The following is a 16287-nucleotide window of genomic DNA, read 5'->3' as shown; positions in this document are numbered from 1 at the left end:
CTGAGGGAGTTAACTGGACTTTTCAGTTAGATGACAATCACCCAATGTACTTACTAAGGGAGTTAACTGGACTTTTCAGTTAGATGACAATCACCCAATGTACTTACTAAGGGAGTTAACTGGACTTTTCAGTTAGATGACAATCACCCAATGTACTTACTGAGGGAGTTAACTGGACTTTTCAGTTAGATGACAATCACCCAATGTACTTACTGAGGGAGTTAACTGGACTATTCAGTTAGATGACAATCACCCAGTGTACTTACTAAGGGAGTTAACTGGACTATTCAGTTAGATGACAATCACCCAGTGTACTTACTAAGGGAGTTAACTAGACTATTCAGTTAGATGACAATCACCCAATGTACTTACTAAGGGAGTTAACTAGACTATTCAGTTAAATGACAATCACCCAATGTACTTACTAAGGGAGTTAACTAGACTATTCAGTTAGATGACAATCACCCAGTGTACTTACTAAGGGAGTTAACTGGACTATTCAGTTAGATGACAATCACCCAGTGTACTTACTAAGGGAGTTAACTGGACTTTTCAGTTAGATGACAATCACCCAGTGTACTTACTAAGGGAGTTAACCAGACTATTCAGTTAGATGACAATCACCCAATGTACTTACTAAGGGAGTTAACTGGACTATTCAGTTAGATGACAATTACCCAGTGTACTTACTAAGGGAGTTAACTGGACTATTCAGTTAGATGACAATCACCCAGTGTACTTACTAAGGGAGTTAACTGGACTATTCAGTTAAATGACAGTTACCCAATGTACTTACTAAGGGAGTTAACTAGACTATTCAGTTAGATGACAATCACCCAATGTACTTACTAAGGGAGTTAACTAGACTATTCAGTTAAATGACAATCACCCAATGTACTTACTAAGGGAGTTAACTAGACTATTCAGTTAGATGACAATTACCCAATGTACTTACTAAGGGAGTTAACTAGACTATTCAGTTAGATGACAATCACCCAATGTACTTACTGAGGGAGTTAACTAGACTATTCAGTTACAAGAAATGTTGACGAACAGGCAGACAGACAGGGTGATTCCTATATACCCACAAACTTTGTTTGCGGGGGTATATTAAATTACAATTAAGATATTTATAGTAACTGGTAACTTATTTCCTTCTGTTCTCTGACTGATACAAGTATAGCAGTTCATTATACAGCTGTGTATCTACTAAAAGGAAATTAAAACTTGGAATTTACTTCCTTAAATTGATTTATTTTTTACCATCCTGAACGCATGCCATGATGAGAAAAAGCTTGATCATATTTTTTGTGTGAACAAATTTGAGGATATTTTTTTTTATGTTAAATAATATTTACAAACAATTTGCATAGGGATTTTATAGCACATAAAATGATGATGTACAGAGGATAAAGTTTGTTTTCAGTTAGATGACAATCACTCAGTGAACCTACTTAGGAAGTTAACTGGACTATTCAGTTAAATGACAGTTACCCAATGTACTTACTAAGGGAGTTAACTAGACTATTCAGTTAGATGACAATCACCCAATGTACTTACTAAGGGAGTTAACTGGACTTTTCAGTTAGATGACAATCACCCAGTGTACTTACTAAGGGAGTTAACTAGACTATTCAGTTAGATGACAATCACCCAATGTACTTACTAAGGGAGTTAACTAGACTATTCAGTTAAATGACAATCACCCAATGTACTTACTAAGGGAGTTAACTGGACTTTTCAGTTAGATGACAATCACCCAATGTACTTACTGAGGGAGTTAACTGGACTTTTCAGTTAGATGACAATCACCCAGTGTACTTACTAAGGGAGTTAACTAGACTATTCAGTTAGATGACAATCACCCAGTGTACTTACTAAGGGAGTTAACTAGACTATTCAGTTAAATGACAATCACCCAATGTACTTACTGAGGGAGTGAACTATTCAGAAGTAGATTTTCTATTAGATATTGCTAGAAAGTTTAAATGTAAAATGTGATAAATTTTATGTGTTCAATTTCATGTTAAAATATAGTGTGGCGATGTTGATTGGATCCAAATTACATATGTTCTTTCAACTTTAGCTAATGTTGGTTAGGATTTGTTTAATTCAGGACTATGTGGTAGATATTAACAGCCTATAATGTGTAAGTTGACCTAATTAAGATGGAGGAAGAGCAGTCAATGTCAACTCCTGGGAAAGTCCTCAAGGTATTGGTGCTTTTGTTTATTTATGGTGTACATTATGTACATGTACATGTTTGTTAACTCAAAGTTAATCTCACTTTGTAGCAAACTATATTTAACATCAGTATTATATGCATTGTTGGTACATACTGGCAATAATAATTTCCATGCCCACAGTAAATATTGTTTATTGTGAAAGGATTTTTCTACTAAATAAAATAGCATACAACTGTAGCATACTTGTTTTTCTTTCACTTCAATTGAAAGAGTCATAAGTGTATAAATATAAAGTTGAATGCATTAAGTGCAAAAATATTTTTTAGAAACTGTAGGTATTTTATATATTTTTGTAGCAAATGTCAATAACAAGACAAGATTTAGAGAGGTCATCTGAGCGTTTGGCCACTAGTTTATCTTGTTTGCAGCAAGACAATGCTAAACAGCAAAAGATCATAGAGGACACATTATTTGAAGTACAACAAGAGCAGACTTCAAATGAACAGTTACTTCACTCTGATTGGTCAAATCAGTCAGATGATCCAGATACCAAGTCCAAGAGTAAGCTCATGTTCTTTATTTTTGCATTTAAATTAAGTTTACCGGATGATATCTTCACTGTGTTAGTTGTTACTCCTCTAGAGTATGTAAATATAACAGAAATGATGAACTGGTAAAATATGCATGTGTTGCATGTATTTATGCATAAAACTCTGCAAATTAAAGACCTATATACAGTTGCAGCCACATGGCAAGTTTGTCAGTTTCTTTGCTTTTATAATTTAAAATGCTTTTGAAAGTTTATAAGAATGTTTACAGATAACTTTTGCAAACAGTACACTATAAATGCTGAATAGACTGTAGTCTATTGTAATACAATGAATACTGATTTTTATTGATAGTTCTGCTGTGAATATCCATGTAAAAAACTTTTAGAATTTTTGGTTTATGAATTTGTTTACTGGTAGTTGAGTTTTCATTGTGATATTTGAATATTTGAATATTGTTTGAAGGTGGAACATTGAAGAAGACGTTAAGGAGAGAACCAACAATCATCAGACAGGTATAGATCTTTAATTTAAGAATAATTGGATCTTTAATTTTAGAATAATTTTTTGGCACCCATTTTTGCTCTAATTTCTGAAAATTGGCAACAGAATTTTGGAAGCCAGAGCAGCCCCTGCTTTACACATGTATGTCAATGATTTTTATAATATGTAGAAACATGTTATTTGTGTACGAAAGGATTAAGGAAAACTCCTTGGCAGTACACAGTGTAACAGGAGATGCAAAAACAGACACAGATATGTATATTGTCTTATTTACAGTATAAAATATGAATGTGTTTAATTCAGTAATACCAATATCTGTGGTTTTAGATTTGGTTAATCCACAAATTAAAATTTCCAACAAAATAATTATTGCCATTTTAAGGCTAATATAATCTTTAAGAAATCCATTGTTCTCAAATATCTATATGTAGAAGACTATAAACTGATAAACATAAAAAATGTCATCCCAATATGTTGGTAGTTTATGTTAATATATCCTGGTTGTAGTTAAGACAGTGGACCACTTCAGATGTGATAAGATGGTTAGAAAAAGAAGGACTTCATAAGTTCATATTGACATTCCAAAGTAAGTCACAGATATTTAATGAATAATTTCCTTTGTTTCAGCTTGGATGGAAATTGCTTTTTCTTTGCTTGAGCAATTCAGAATAAATTTCTTGTATTTTTAATTTTTTTTAGGATAATGAAATGTCAATCACTTTTATCATTATTTTGTTGCTTTTTACGTTGTTCTTTGATTTTAAAATTGAAAGAAAACATGAACAAGTTTTTTATCTGTTTTTATATGCCAGTATTTCTAGACAGATGGTAAACAGTTGTCCATCTGTCTGCCTGTCTGTCCACCCCCAGTCACACTTGGCACAATAGACAGAATGGTAAAAAGTTGTCCATCTGTCTGCCTGTCTGTCCATCCTCATGTCACACTTGGCTACAATAGACAGAATGGTAAACAGTTGTCCATCTGTTTGCCTGTCTGTCCATCCTGAAGTCACATTTGGCACAATAGACAGAATGGTAAACAGTTGTCCATCTGTTTGCCTGTCTGTCCATCCTGAAGTCACATTTGGCACAATAGACAGAATGGTAAACAGTTGTCCGTCTGTTTGCCTGTCTGTCCATCCCCAAGTCACACTTGGCACAATAGACAGAATGGTAAACAGTTGTCTATCTGTATGCCTGTCTGTCCATCCCCAAGTCACACTTGGCACAATAGACAGAATGGTAATTGGTTGTCCATCTGTCTGTCTGTCTGTCCATCCCCAAGTCACACTTGACACAATAGACAGAATGGTAAACAGTTGTCCATCTGTCTGCCTGTCTGTTCATCCTGAAGTCACACTTGGCACAATAGATATAATGGTAAACATTTGTCTATCTGTCTACCTGTCTGTCCATCCCCAAGTCACACTTGACACAATAGACAGAATGGTAAACAGTTGTCCATCTGTCTGCCTGTCTGTCCATCCTGAAGTCACATTTGGCACAATAGACAGAATGGTAAACAGTTGTCCATCTGTCTGCCTGTCTGTCCACCCCCAGTCACACTTGGCACAACAGCTCAAGAAATTGAAATAATTTTCTTTTGAATTTTGTTGAATTGTTTCTTTCCATTCTATTTCAATTTTTATGAGTTTTCAAATTTTTGGACTTTTAATTCTGTTTTAAGACTGCAACCAAAACATTTTTCTTGCAATTTCCATAAATCTTTGGTGAACTGTTTGTTCCTATTTATGTAATGTCACTTTTTTTAATTTTTTAAAATTTCAAAATCTAAAGAGTTTATTCTGTTATTTAGGTGATCCCTCAGGAAATAATATAAATATAATTATGTATTGTAACTAAATGTGTCATTAGAAATTAACATTGAATAACATTAACTTGGAATTTTATAGGACATCATGTGAAAGGAGAGGACTTGGCTGAAATTAGACTCCCCTTTTTAGGTAAGTACATATTCCGGTATTTAAAAGAATATAAAAAATTAGGGAATCCCATTGTGACCTGAGGGTTTTGTGTTTCTTAAATTCTGCAATAAACAGTCTTCACCCTAGTGTGATTATGTATTGGTGGCGCATCATGAATGTACAGTACAGAAAGAGACATACCATGGCTGATCAATTAGATGGTAGTATAACACTTTTAGAGTGGCAGTAAATATCTGTTTAGTCTATGAAGACATTTTGATATTTTTTCTACATTTAAAGTGGTAAAGCGTACCACTCACAATACAAAAGAGAGTAACAAAAGTGTCCCGAAGAAAAAAAATTATTGAGAAGCACTCTAAAAGTGGTACATCACTATATACATATACCGGTATTTAAAAGAATATAAAAAATTAGGGAATCCCATTGTGACCTGAGGGTTTTGTGTTTCTTAAATTCTGCAATGAACAGTCTTCACCCTAGTGTGATTACGTATTGGTGGCACATTATGAATGTACAGTACAGAAAGAGACATACCATGACTGATCAATGACATGGTAGTATAACACTTTTAGAGTGGCAGTAAATATCTGTTTAGTCTATGAAGACATTTTGATATTTTTTCTACATTTAAAGTGGTAAAGCTTACCACTCACAGTACAAAAGAGAGTAACAAAAGTGTCCCGAAGAAAAACAATTATTGAGAAGCACTCTAAAAGTGGTACGTCACTATATCGGTGTTCATCCACATTATGTCTCTTTCTGTACTTTAATGTAAATATGCATAAAAAAGAAAAGATCAAAATTAAAACAGAAATGTAGGTTTTGTGACATGGTACATAATGTAAATTTGATGTTGATGGCAGCATAATGCTTGAAGAAGGTATGGGTCAGGAAATATCTACCATACTTATTTTTTTCATTTTCAAAAATTTTTTTTGAATTTTGTGACTGACAGATTGGTATTCTAAATCCTTGGTGACATCATATAAAGTTAACAAGGGAAATGTTTTTGTAGGAGAAAGTCTGAAAGTGAAATACAAAATTGATTTCACATGTGAATTATAAAAGTTTATTACACATGTGAATTAAAAAAGTTAATTACACATGAAACATTGAATAATTCACTGTCATCTTTATATTAAATGTATAGAAACATTGGTTTTAATGATACTTAATTTTAAATACTTGTACCTGTAACCATATCGTCATAATGGTTATATTTAGAAAACAATGTATTAATCATTCTGGGAAATTTTACTACAAATTGACAGGTTCATACATTTGTTGGAGAAGAATTTAGGTCAAAACTACAGCTTGTATTGTCTCAGTCTGTGGTCATTAATTTTACTACATTGTGAATTTAAATTGTATGTTCATCAAATACATATAGTTATATTTTATCTCCAGATCATTTTCCATACATTGCCATATGACATATATATGTTTTTATCTTTAAAACTTTTTTAAACTCTAAATGAGCTAAAAATATTGTCTACATATAAGTAAATGTATCCAACAGCTAGTGGTTTTAATTGCCTTTTGAAAGTTTGAAAATTTTTTATTCCCATACTTTAAACATGGACATTTTTTAGCAGTCAGTTCACTGAATTTCCTCTACATGTACATGGTGCAGACAACAGACTGAAGTAATAATTGAAAATTGATGATCAATAATTATTTGCTATAGTGAATGTTTGTCTTTGAGTTAATTAATCTGTTGCATTGGCATTATTTTTTATTACAGACAACTATGACCACCTAAGTGTGCAGGATAAAGAACTTCTGCTGTCTCATGTGTACGAGCTATTACGCTTGGAGTCAGAAGATCCTGATGCCATGGAACATTTTACATCAGAGTTAGATCGTGAGAAATACATGGCTGCCAGACAGATCTCCAAAGATGGAAGAGCTTCTCCTATCATTTTCATGCCAGCCCATAATGCATCACCTTCATCCTCTATTGTATCATCACCATTGGCGAAGTTAAGAAAGTGCTCAGAGCCATCACTACACAAAGATCTTCCTGCTGGGTAAACTTATTATTTGCTTTTGAAATGAGGATATCGTCAAAAATAATTTTTTGTGTAATTGACTGTACGACATTAAAGACAGGGTCACATGCAATTGTCTTACCAGCAGGAACAATGATTTTGTTGGAAATGATGAAACATATTCTCCCTGACTACAGGTGGATTGCAGGTACCATTACTTATTAAAATCGGAGATTTTTTTTAATCTCAAGAGAAATTTATTGACTTTTGAAAAATCCCAGATCTTCAATATGGACCTTTGAAAGAACTGAACTGATGAAGTCTTGAAATGTCTTGAAAGAATACTGTATCAATCATTTATTTTCCTGTTTAAAGTACTATTTTGACACTAAGTAATGATAGATGAACTTTTAAAGATTAATTGGTAATTTAATTAATTCTATTACAGATATAGACAGAGAAAGGTTAAAACCCTGGAAAAACCAGCTAGGAAGGTTAGTATAGAATGTACAAGATATATTAATATCTTATAGAAGGATCTAGGACAAACAACAGATACTTTTTTCTCTTTGTTTTAAAATGAAAATGCCAGTATTTGATATTGTATGTCAAAGACAGAGCTCTGGATGTGATTTTGTAGTCTTGTTCTTTTAATGTCTCATTTATATATAAATTATCAATTTTGCCGTGTACTTACTATTTTCATAGTAAACAATAGTTCATATGTATCAGCAACATTGTTTTTTAACGCTTTGATAATAGTTATTTCAAAAATATGAAAATTAATACCCTAATTTATGTTAATTTGACAGAATCCACAAAAATGAGCAACCAGGATCCTAAATATAGTAATATTTTTTTTGTGTACACTTGATGAAGGGATAAGTTAGTGTAACTGTCCATTCTGTTCAGAGCCATCCATTTGAACATTTATGTAAAAAAGCACCCTCCAATGATTTTGACTTTACTTGATATATAAAATGTAGTCTGATCTGTTTCTGAGGTCTAAGGTCAAGTTTATACAATTGATACACAGCTTCACCTTGTCATTATTGTATTAATAAAGAATGACTTTTTTTCCTTTTGAATTGATTAATTTTCCAAGCATGAATATGAAATATATGATGGATAGTTACATATTACTCATTTAACAAGTTGAAGTTTAAACATCCACCATGACAAAAAAAAAACCTTAATTGTATATCAATCTCCTCTTCTTGACCTGTATTTGAATTTGCACCACTTTGGTTGTTTTTTTTTTTAATTTTCAATTTTTGCTTAATTTGTTTGATAGAAAAAACCTGTCACAAGTCGTTGTGCACTATTTGATCTGCTTGGAGGTCACCACAAACAGGAAGTTAAGTGTGCCTGTATCCCTAAACAGTCTGACCAGTTTGGGTTGACTCTTCAGAGAAATTCTACTGGTGACCTACTGATCAGTAAAGCAGGTGATAGCCATGCATATCTTATTGGATGTAGGTGAGTTAGTTTTTGTTATGTATAAGGGTAGTTAGGGTGTAGGTGAGTATGTGGACATTATGTTTTCGGTTAGGTTCAGTGGTGGTGACTAAGTGGACAACATGTTTACAGCTAGGGTTGATGGTGGTGAGTAAATAACATCATGTTTACAGATAGGTTGGGGTGGTGAGTAAGTAGATATCATCTTTACAGCTAGTTGGGGTGGTGAGTAAGTGGACATCATGTTTATGGCTAGGTTTGGTGGTGGTGAATAAGTGGACGTCATGTTTTCATCTTGGTTTGGTTGTTGTGAGTAAGTGAACATCATGTTTATAGCTAGGTTGGATAGTGGTAAGTAAGTGGACATCATGTTTATAGCTAGGTTGGATAGTGGTAAGTAAGTGGACATCATGTTTATAGCTAGGTTGGGGTGATGAGTAAATGGACATCATGTTTACAGCTTTTGTTGGGAGTGGTAAGTTGGGTGCAACATTCTTTTTCACAAAAAAAATCTTAAGTGTAAAATAAATCGTAAGTAAGGATTGATGTCATTGCACACTGAACAAGGTCAGTGCATTATTAGATTCACTATAAAAATCATGCTCTGATTCTAATTTTGTTTGTTCAGCAGTTCCCTATATCAGTAGCAGTTAGGAACACACCAAAATTTGTAAATTAACACAGCATTACATTCACTACAAAAATCATGCACTGGTTTCTATACGGGTGTAAGTTCTAACAAGTTAAATAGGGGCTCAGTCAAATTCACACCTTGATTTTTATTTTAAATTTCTTCAGAGACTGTTAGTAATGTATACTCCCTGATTTATTATAATGAGTTAGGTAAATCTTAATCAAATACAGTAGTCAAACTGAGTATTATTTTGTTGCGTGACTTTTTTCCATGCCAATTACCTATCTTCCATTTATTTAATTGCCAAATACTCTTACCAATCAATCTAATTAAATGAAATTTTATTTGGTTTTAAATGGAAGCTAATCAGTAATGATAATGTATCTCCTGTATGGTAATTATCGGTAATAAGCTTATTAATTGTTTATTGAAATCACTCAGATTTATTTTGTTCTGGTGCAAGATAAAATGCAAAAAAGAAGGTTTACCATTGCATTATGACAAGACAAGACATTTAAAGAAAGCTTGTCATGAAGAATTTAGTGGTTTTAGATGAGATGGGAATTAGAAAATGCACACTTGGTCGACTAATGACAAATTCCATGTTTGCATCAGGAAACCCAAAATGTCATTCAGATGAAGAAAAAAGACCAACAGGAGGAACACATTTTGATGAAGAATTTGTGATTGATTTTTCAACTTAATTCAATTCAAGATTTATAGAGAGTTATGGACTATTCATAGTTCATGTTTCACATTTGTAAATCCCAAAAGTTATACAGATGATAATGGAACATATGCACAGTGACATCTTGTGATAAAAAATTGTGAAAGCTTCTTTAAATTATATTCAGTGGTTTTAGAATAGAGGAGCTACAGATAATAAGACAACAACTCAAATCAGACTAACACCTAACAAGTATATGTATGCTTCTACAACTTCCTAATCAGTAAGGCAATATAGCATATAATCTATTGCCCAACCATGCTCATTTGGTTTGATGAAGCTTCTTAAGTTGTGAAAATTCTAAAACACTTCAATAATTAACTACCGATACATGTATATGACACTCATAAGGCATATAATGCTAAGTATTGTTGAAAAACAAATTCCTGCACTACAAAAAATAGACATGATTTTGTTGTGCAAGCTGTAATACATTGAGCTAAGTTTGGTGCTGGTGAGTAAGTGGAAATCATGTTTACAGCGAGGTTGGTTTCAGGCAAGTAAGTGGACATCATGTTTACAGCGAGGTTGGTTTCAGGCGAGTAAGTGAACATCATGTTTACAGCTAGGTTGGTTTCAGGTGAGTAAGTGGACAGACATCATGTTTACAGCTTGGTTGGTTTCAGATGAGTAAGTGGAAGTCATGTTTTTAATTAGGTTGGGTGCCAGTGAGTGAGTGGTCATCATGTATAGAGCTAGGATGGGTGACAGTGAGTAAGTTGTCATCATGTATAGAGATAGGGTGGGTGACAGTGAGTAAGTTGTCATCATGTATAGAGCTAGGGTGGGTGCTGGTGTGTAAGTTGTCATCATGTATAGACCTGTTTGGTGCTGGTAAGTAAGTGGTCATCATGTATAGAGCTAGGATGGTGCTGGTGAGTAAGTTGTCATCATGTATAGACCTGTTTGGTGCTGGTAAGTAAGTGGTCATCATGTATAGAGCTAGGGTGGGTGCTGGTAAGTAAGTGGTCATCATGTATAGAGCTAGGGTGGGTGCTGGTGAATAAGTTGTCATCTTGTATAGAGCTAGGGTGAGTGCTGGTAAGTAAGTGGTCATCATGTATAGAGCTAGGGTGGGTGCTGGTGAGTAAGTTGTCATCTTGTATAGAGCTAGGGTGAGTGCTGGTAAGTAAGTGGTCATCATGTATAGAGCTAGGGTGAGTGCTGGTGAGTAAGTTGTCATCATGTATAGAGCTAGGGTGGGTGCTGGTAAGTAAGTGGTCATCATGTATAGAGCTAGGGTGGGTGACAGTGAGTAAGTTGTCATCATGTATAGAGCTAGGGTGGGTGCTGGTAAGTAAGTGGTCATCATGTATAGAGCTAGGGTGGGTGACAGTGAGTAAGTTGTCATCATGTATAGAGCTAGGGTGGGTGACAGTGAGTAAGTTGTCATCATGTATAGAGCTAGGGTGGGTGCTGGTGAGTAAGTTGTCATCATGTATAGAGCTAGGGTGGGTGACAGTGAGTAAGTTGTCATCATGTATAGACCTGTTTTGTGCTGGTAAGTAAGTGGTCATCATGTATAGAGCTAGGGTGGTGCTGGTGAGTAAGTTGTCATCATGTATAGAGCTAGGGTGGGTGACAGTGAGTAAGTTGTCATCATGTATAGAGCTAGGTTGGATGCTGGTAAGTAAGTGATCATCATGTATAGAGCTAGGGTGGGTGCTGGTGAGTAAGTTGTCATCATGTATAGACCTGTTTGGTGCTGGTAAGTAAGTTGTCATCATGTATAGAGCTAGGGTGGGTGCTGGTGAGTAAGTGATCATCATGTAGAGCTAGGGTGGGTGCTGGTGAGTAAGTGATCATCATGTATAGAGCTAGGGTGGGTGACAGTGAGTAAGTTGTCATCATGTATAGAGCTAGGGTGGGTGACAGTGAGTAAGTTGTCATCATGTATAGAGCTAGGGTGGGTGCTGGTGAGTAAGTTGTCATCATGTATAGACCTGTTTGGTGCTGGTAAGTAAGTTGTCATCATGTATAGAGCTAGGTTGGGTGCCGGTAAGTAAGTGGTCATCATGTATAGAGCTAAGTAGGGTGCTGGTGAGTAAGTTGTCATCATGTATAGAGCTAGGGTGGGTGCTGGTGAGTAAGTTGTCGTCATGTTTACGGTTTGGTTGTATTCATCATTGAAATTTAAAATTTTCTGCTTGGTACCTCAAAACGGTGTTTTTCCAATTATTTACTTCTTTTAAAAAATGTTTTTTTTTTTTTTTTTACAAAATTATAACACATTTTTTGTTTAATAAATTTACTATTTTGTCTTTTTTTATTTATGATCTTTCCATAAAAATGTGAAATAATGCCATTAATTTATCTTTGTTTTAAGGATCTTAGAACTAAATGGACATTTACAAAGCCAGTTAATAGAGGAACAGGTTGTGAAGGGGATATTAAATGAAAGCCAAGAACTCTACATAGTGGCTGCTCAGGATCTGGGGTAAGTTATATTGTATTTTATTTGAGAAATGTATTGGAATATGATAGAAGACATACACAGGAGGTCATCTGAAAACCTATTCAGCATTTTGTGAAAGTCAGTTGTTGGTCTGGTTGTTTATCAAGACTTCTTTGGATAATCATATACCTCACATGATTTTAATCAGATTCTCTTCCTTAAAGATGACATAAAATCTCCCTTGTGGTCACTAATAAATCTCTGAACATAAATATCATTCTTGTTTACTTGAAAAATTATAGTGTGGATGAAACTTTAATTTTTTTAAAACTATACTGGTGGTTTTTTTTTTCAAAGAGAACATTATAAAAGATGATTCATATAAATAGTTAGTCATATATATAATACAGTGTATATATGATACAGTTACGATCATGGATTTATGTCTTACTTAACTATCAGTTATGTGCATGTGACACTAAGACCTATTTCTAAAAGCAAATTACATACAAATAGCAATTCCTTGTTCCAGATATTCAAATGCTTTTCATATGTAATCAGGGTTTGACGCTAACTTTTCTCGCTAGGTAACCTGCAGGAATTTCAGATCATAAATTAGGTAGTCCTTAAAATTATTTTGTCCTTCTTAAGACTGCTAATATTTTCAGAATTAATTCTGGTAGCGGAAAGGACTACCAATTAAGATGTTATGGTAGTCCTCTCTAAAATTAGGTAGACACAGGACTACCGGACTACTCTTAGTGTCTAATCCTTGTAATGTATTTGTTTTGAAAACCCCTTTTCCTGTTTACAACATGTTACATACATGTAATACCCCATACTTAAATGCAGGTCTTTATCATTTAACCATATATTATAGCTAAGTGATCAATCACATATTATGCTGTGATTAATTAAATCAGGGATTCATACATCAAAAGATATTTTTGTGTATTGTTTTGAATTTTTGTTGAGAGTTCTGAAGCTTTGCATTTTTATTGGGAACAAATTGGCTTCAGTTGATAATATCCTTTTCCAGTGATGTTTCTAATTCTGTTTGAAGTTTGATTTAGTTCTCAGAAAACCATATCTATAAATAGTTTATTAAAACTAATATCACAATGTGTGCATTTTTTTTTACCTCTGTGATTATATTTAATTGTCATTGACTCTAGCTTTTCTGTGTAGTTATTTGTTTCTGTGTTCCTGAATTAAACAATTGATAATTGAAATATTCAAGTGTTATAATTTGGTACTTAAAAATTCTTCCTACATGTACGTTGTATGTAAAAGCTGTTTTGTATCAGACCATCAATAACTGAAATTGTTGTACATACAATCGCTGTCAAACTATACAGCTTCCTATGATAAATTTTGTTGTTTGTTTCTGTTAAGTGGAAAGTGTTGGCTAAAATTACTATAAAGGATATAGGTTTTAACCTGACAACGTTTGCTTTGACTTTCCTGATATTTATGTCTTTACTGAAAACAGATATATTGAATAATTAATGAAAAAAATATCCATTGTCAGAAGAACGTATTCTGATATTTTATAGCATTTTTCTCTGCAACTACAAAGAACGGCCGCTTAATATTAGATATGCAAATTTCAGGAATGGATCCCAGTAGTGCACTAACTAATTTCAGATATGTCGCCATTCTACTGCCTGTTTAATGACTTAAGTGTATTTTTAAACATTTATGGCAAAATGTTTGTTACACTTTTCTCAGCATCTACAATTAACAGTCACTTAGTATTTTGTATGTGACTTCAGTGTATGATCCCATACTGCACTAACCAATTTCTAGCTATTTCAATGTAAGGTCTTAGACAACAGGTCTAATTAGGGAGAGAGGGGTATGCTCATTGAGCAGTAGCACAGATGTGTTTAGTCTTTAATGGATGACCTTAACTTCTGTGATTTTTTTTTCTTTTTAACTCACCTGGACAAAATGTGGCAGTGAGTTTATCACTTTGCATCCAGCGTCCTTTGTCTGTAATTTTGTTCAATTTGTTCTACTAAATGAATTGGTAGAAATGATGTATGCTTCTACAGAACATCCATTTTCTGTTCCACTTTTTAAACAAGATGACCACCAGAGGCCATTTAAGTTTCTGATTGGCCAATTTTCAAAGATCAACTCCTCTGAAATCCCATGTGCCAATATTTTGAACCTTGATAGGGATAATGACCTCAGTTCCTTGAACAACAGATTTACTTTTTGTGTGGCTCAGGTGGCTCAGCAAGTGGCTGCAGCCACTCAAAGTTGCCATTGAAACCCAATTCGGAAACACATTTTGGCCTATATCTGTGCTTTTACTAAACCAATGGTGACCAAACTTGGCAAAAATAATAAAAGGGACAATTTTAATATCTAGTGATAAAACAAGATGGTCTCCAGAGGCCATTTAGACCTTAAATGATCAAATGAGATGACCACATGATTTCCAGATCTCCAGGTGAGTGATTCAGGCTCTCTAGAGGCTTTATTTGTTGTATTACTTGCTTTTTATTTGGTCACACAAATACAATAAGTATGCAGTTGAAACATTTCTTCCATGGAAAGTTCTCAAATTATTTACTTGCCTATAAATTGCTGGTAATTTTGTTCCAATTTAATAACAAGTCTAAGGACTGTTCTCAATGAGAGAAGGAAAAGACTGACATTTGATCTTATATTTTTTTTTTAGAACCATGACAGAGGATGACAGATGGGACAAATTAAGGAATGTCCTTACTGATTGGAGGGATAAAGACCTTGACCCTGATGACCTCATTAGTAATATTTCCATGGATGAAATGGAAGGTTTAAAAGACAGGTACTCATTACAGGTATGTCATTACAGGTATGTCATTACAGGTATGTCATTACAGGTATGTCTAAATACATGAACAAGTTTATTTAACTGCATGCCCATGTAAGATTCAGACAAATTCTAAAATGGCATTATACTCGAAACTGTTTGGAACTTTTTCTTGGTGAAATGCATCTGATGGACTAACCTTTTAGACTTTGCTATGCAGATGTACGACAGTGAAACAGTTTTAGTCATTTTGAATTCGATTGAAATGCACTACATTTCCTCTACCGCCTGTCTAAAAGTTGTTAATACAACAGATTAACATAGTAACTTTAGTGAGGAACATCATTATTCTGTAGATTCCAGGTGTAACAATTCTGCTGTGATTAGGCACCAAGAAATGAATCTTAATCTTAAAAGAAGTCACAACTTTTTGTGGCCACCATATACTTATAATCTCTTTTCAGGTCAATATTTTTGATCCAACTCTGTATAAATTTGTCTCATTTTAAAGCACATTCTCTATGCTTGGAGATGAAAATAAGTTGTGCTTTCCTAGATAAAAATAACATTACCAGAACCCAAAAATTTGAAAATGGGCCCACACCCTATTTTTCTAGTTGCAGCATGGTAAGAAATATTTTTGTGACAATTGATTTTAGGTTTTCCCTATGAGAGAGCTACTGTAAACATATTAATTTTTGTGGTTGCTAAATTTTTGTGGATTCTGTCAAGTGGACATATTTGCAAATATCAATTTTCGCTGTGTAAAACAATGCTTACTGTTACATAATGTTTGAAATCAATTTTGCAGGTACTTTTTTTTTGCGCTTTTAAAGTCCACTGCAAAAATGGTGGCAATTTATATTTTTACAGTATTGGTATTGAAACAATGACTGTATTAATGATGCACCACAATGTTAGTATTTAAGTGATGTCTCAATTAACAGAAATATATGTGTCTTCCTAGAACATCTGATGTGCACCTGCGATAAAAGTTCAAGCAAACACTACTGAAATAAGTGCATCATTTTACTGCCATGAAGCATTTATTTTTAGGAAAAAAATGTGTGTGATTTAAATTTTATTTCAAAG

At 33.9% G+C, this 16287-nt stretch overlaps 1 protein-coding gene across 3 annotated transcripts in view; it reads left to right on the top strand.

The window, feature by feature from the left end:
* The window catches only part of LOC148608506 (uncharacterized), a 32584-nt gene that overhangs the window by 7237 nt on the left and 9060 nt on the right, over positions 1-16287 (top strand). For 2 of the 3 annotated variants that reach the window (XM_088544401.1, XM_088544399.1), the window contains exons 2-11: positions 2117-2213; positions 2543-2747; positions 3200-3249; positions 3746-3824; positions 5152-5202; positions 6929-7214; positions 7624-7669; positions 8470-8654; positions 12321-12431; positions 15082-15223. In XM_088544401.1, the coding sequence (XP_088400527.1) occupies positions 2169-2213; positions 2543-2747; positions 3200-3249; positions 3746-3824; positions 5152-5202; positions 6929-7214; positions 7624-7669; positions 8470-8654; positions 12321-12431; positions 15082-15223 (1200 nt within the window). In that variant the 5' untranslated portion in view covers positions 2117-2168. Of the gene's footprint in view, positions 1-2031; positions 2214-2542; positions 2748-3199; positions 3250-3745; positions 3825-5151; positions 5203-6928; positions 7215-7623; positions 7670-8469; positions 8655-12320; positions 12432-15081; positions 15224-16287 lie in introns of those variants that run through there. The other variant, XM_088544400.1, reaches the window with a different exon arrangement.

Source organism: Perna viridis, chromosome 9 (genome assembly GCF_037379345.1).
Source record: "Perna viridis isolate PV_CMFRI_1.1 ecotype Kerala chromosome 9, ASM3737934v1, whole genome shotgun sequence".
Classification (NCBI taxonomy): Eukaryota; Metazoa; Mollusca; class Bivalvia; order Mytilida; family Mytilidae; genus Perna; species Perna viridis.
Note: the sequence above shows the minus strand (reverse complement) of the source record. Positions and strands in the feature narration are given on the sequence as shown.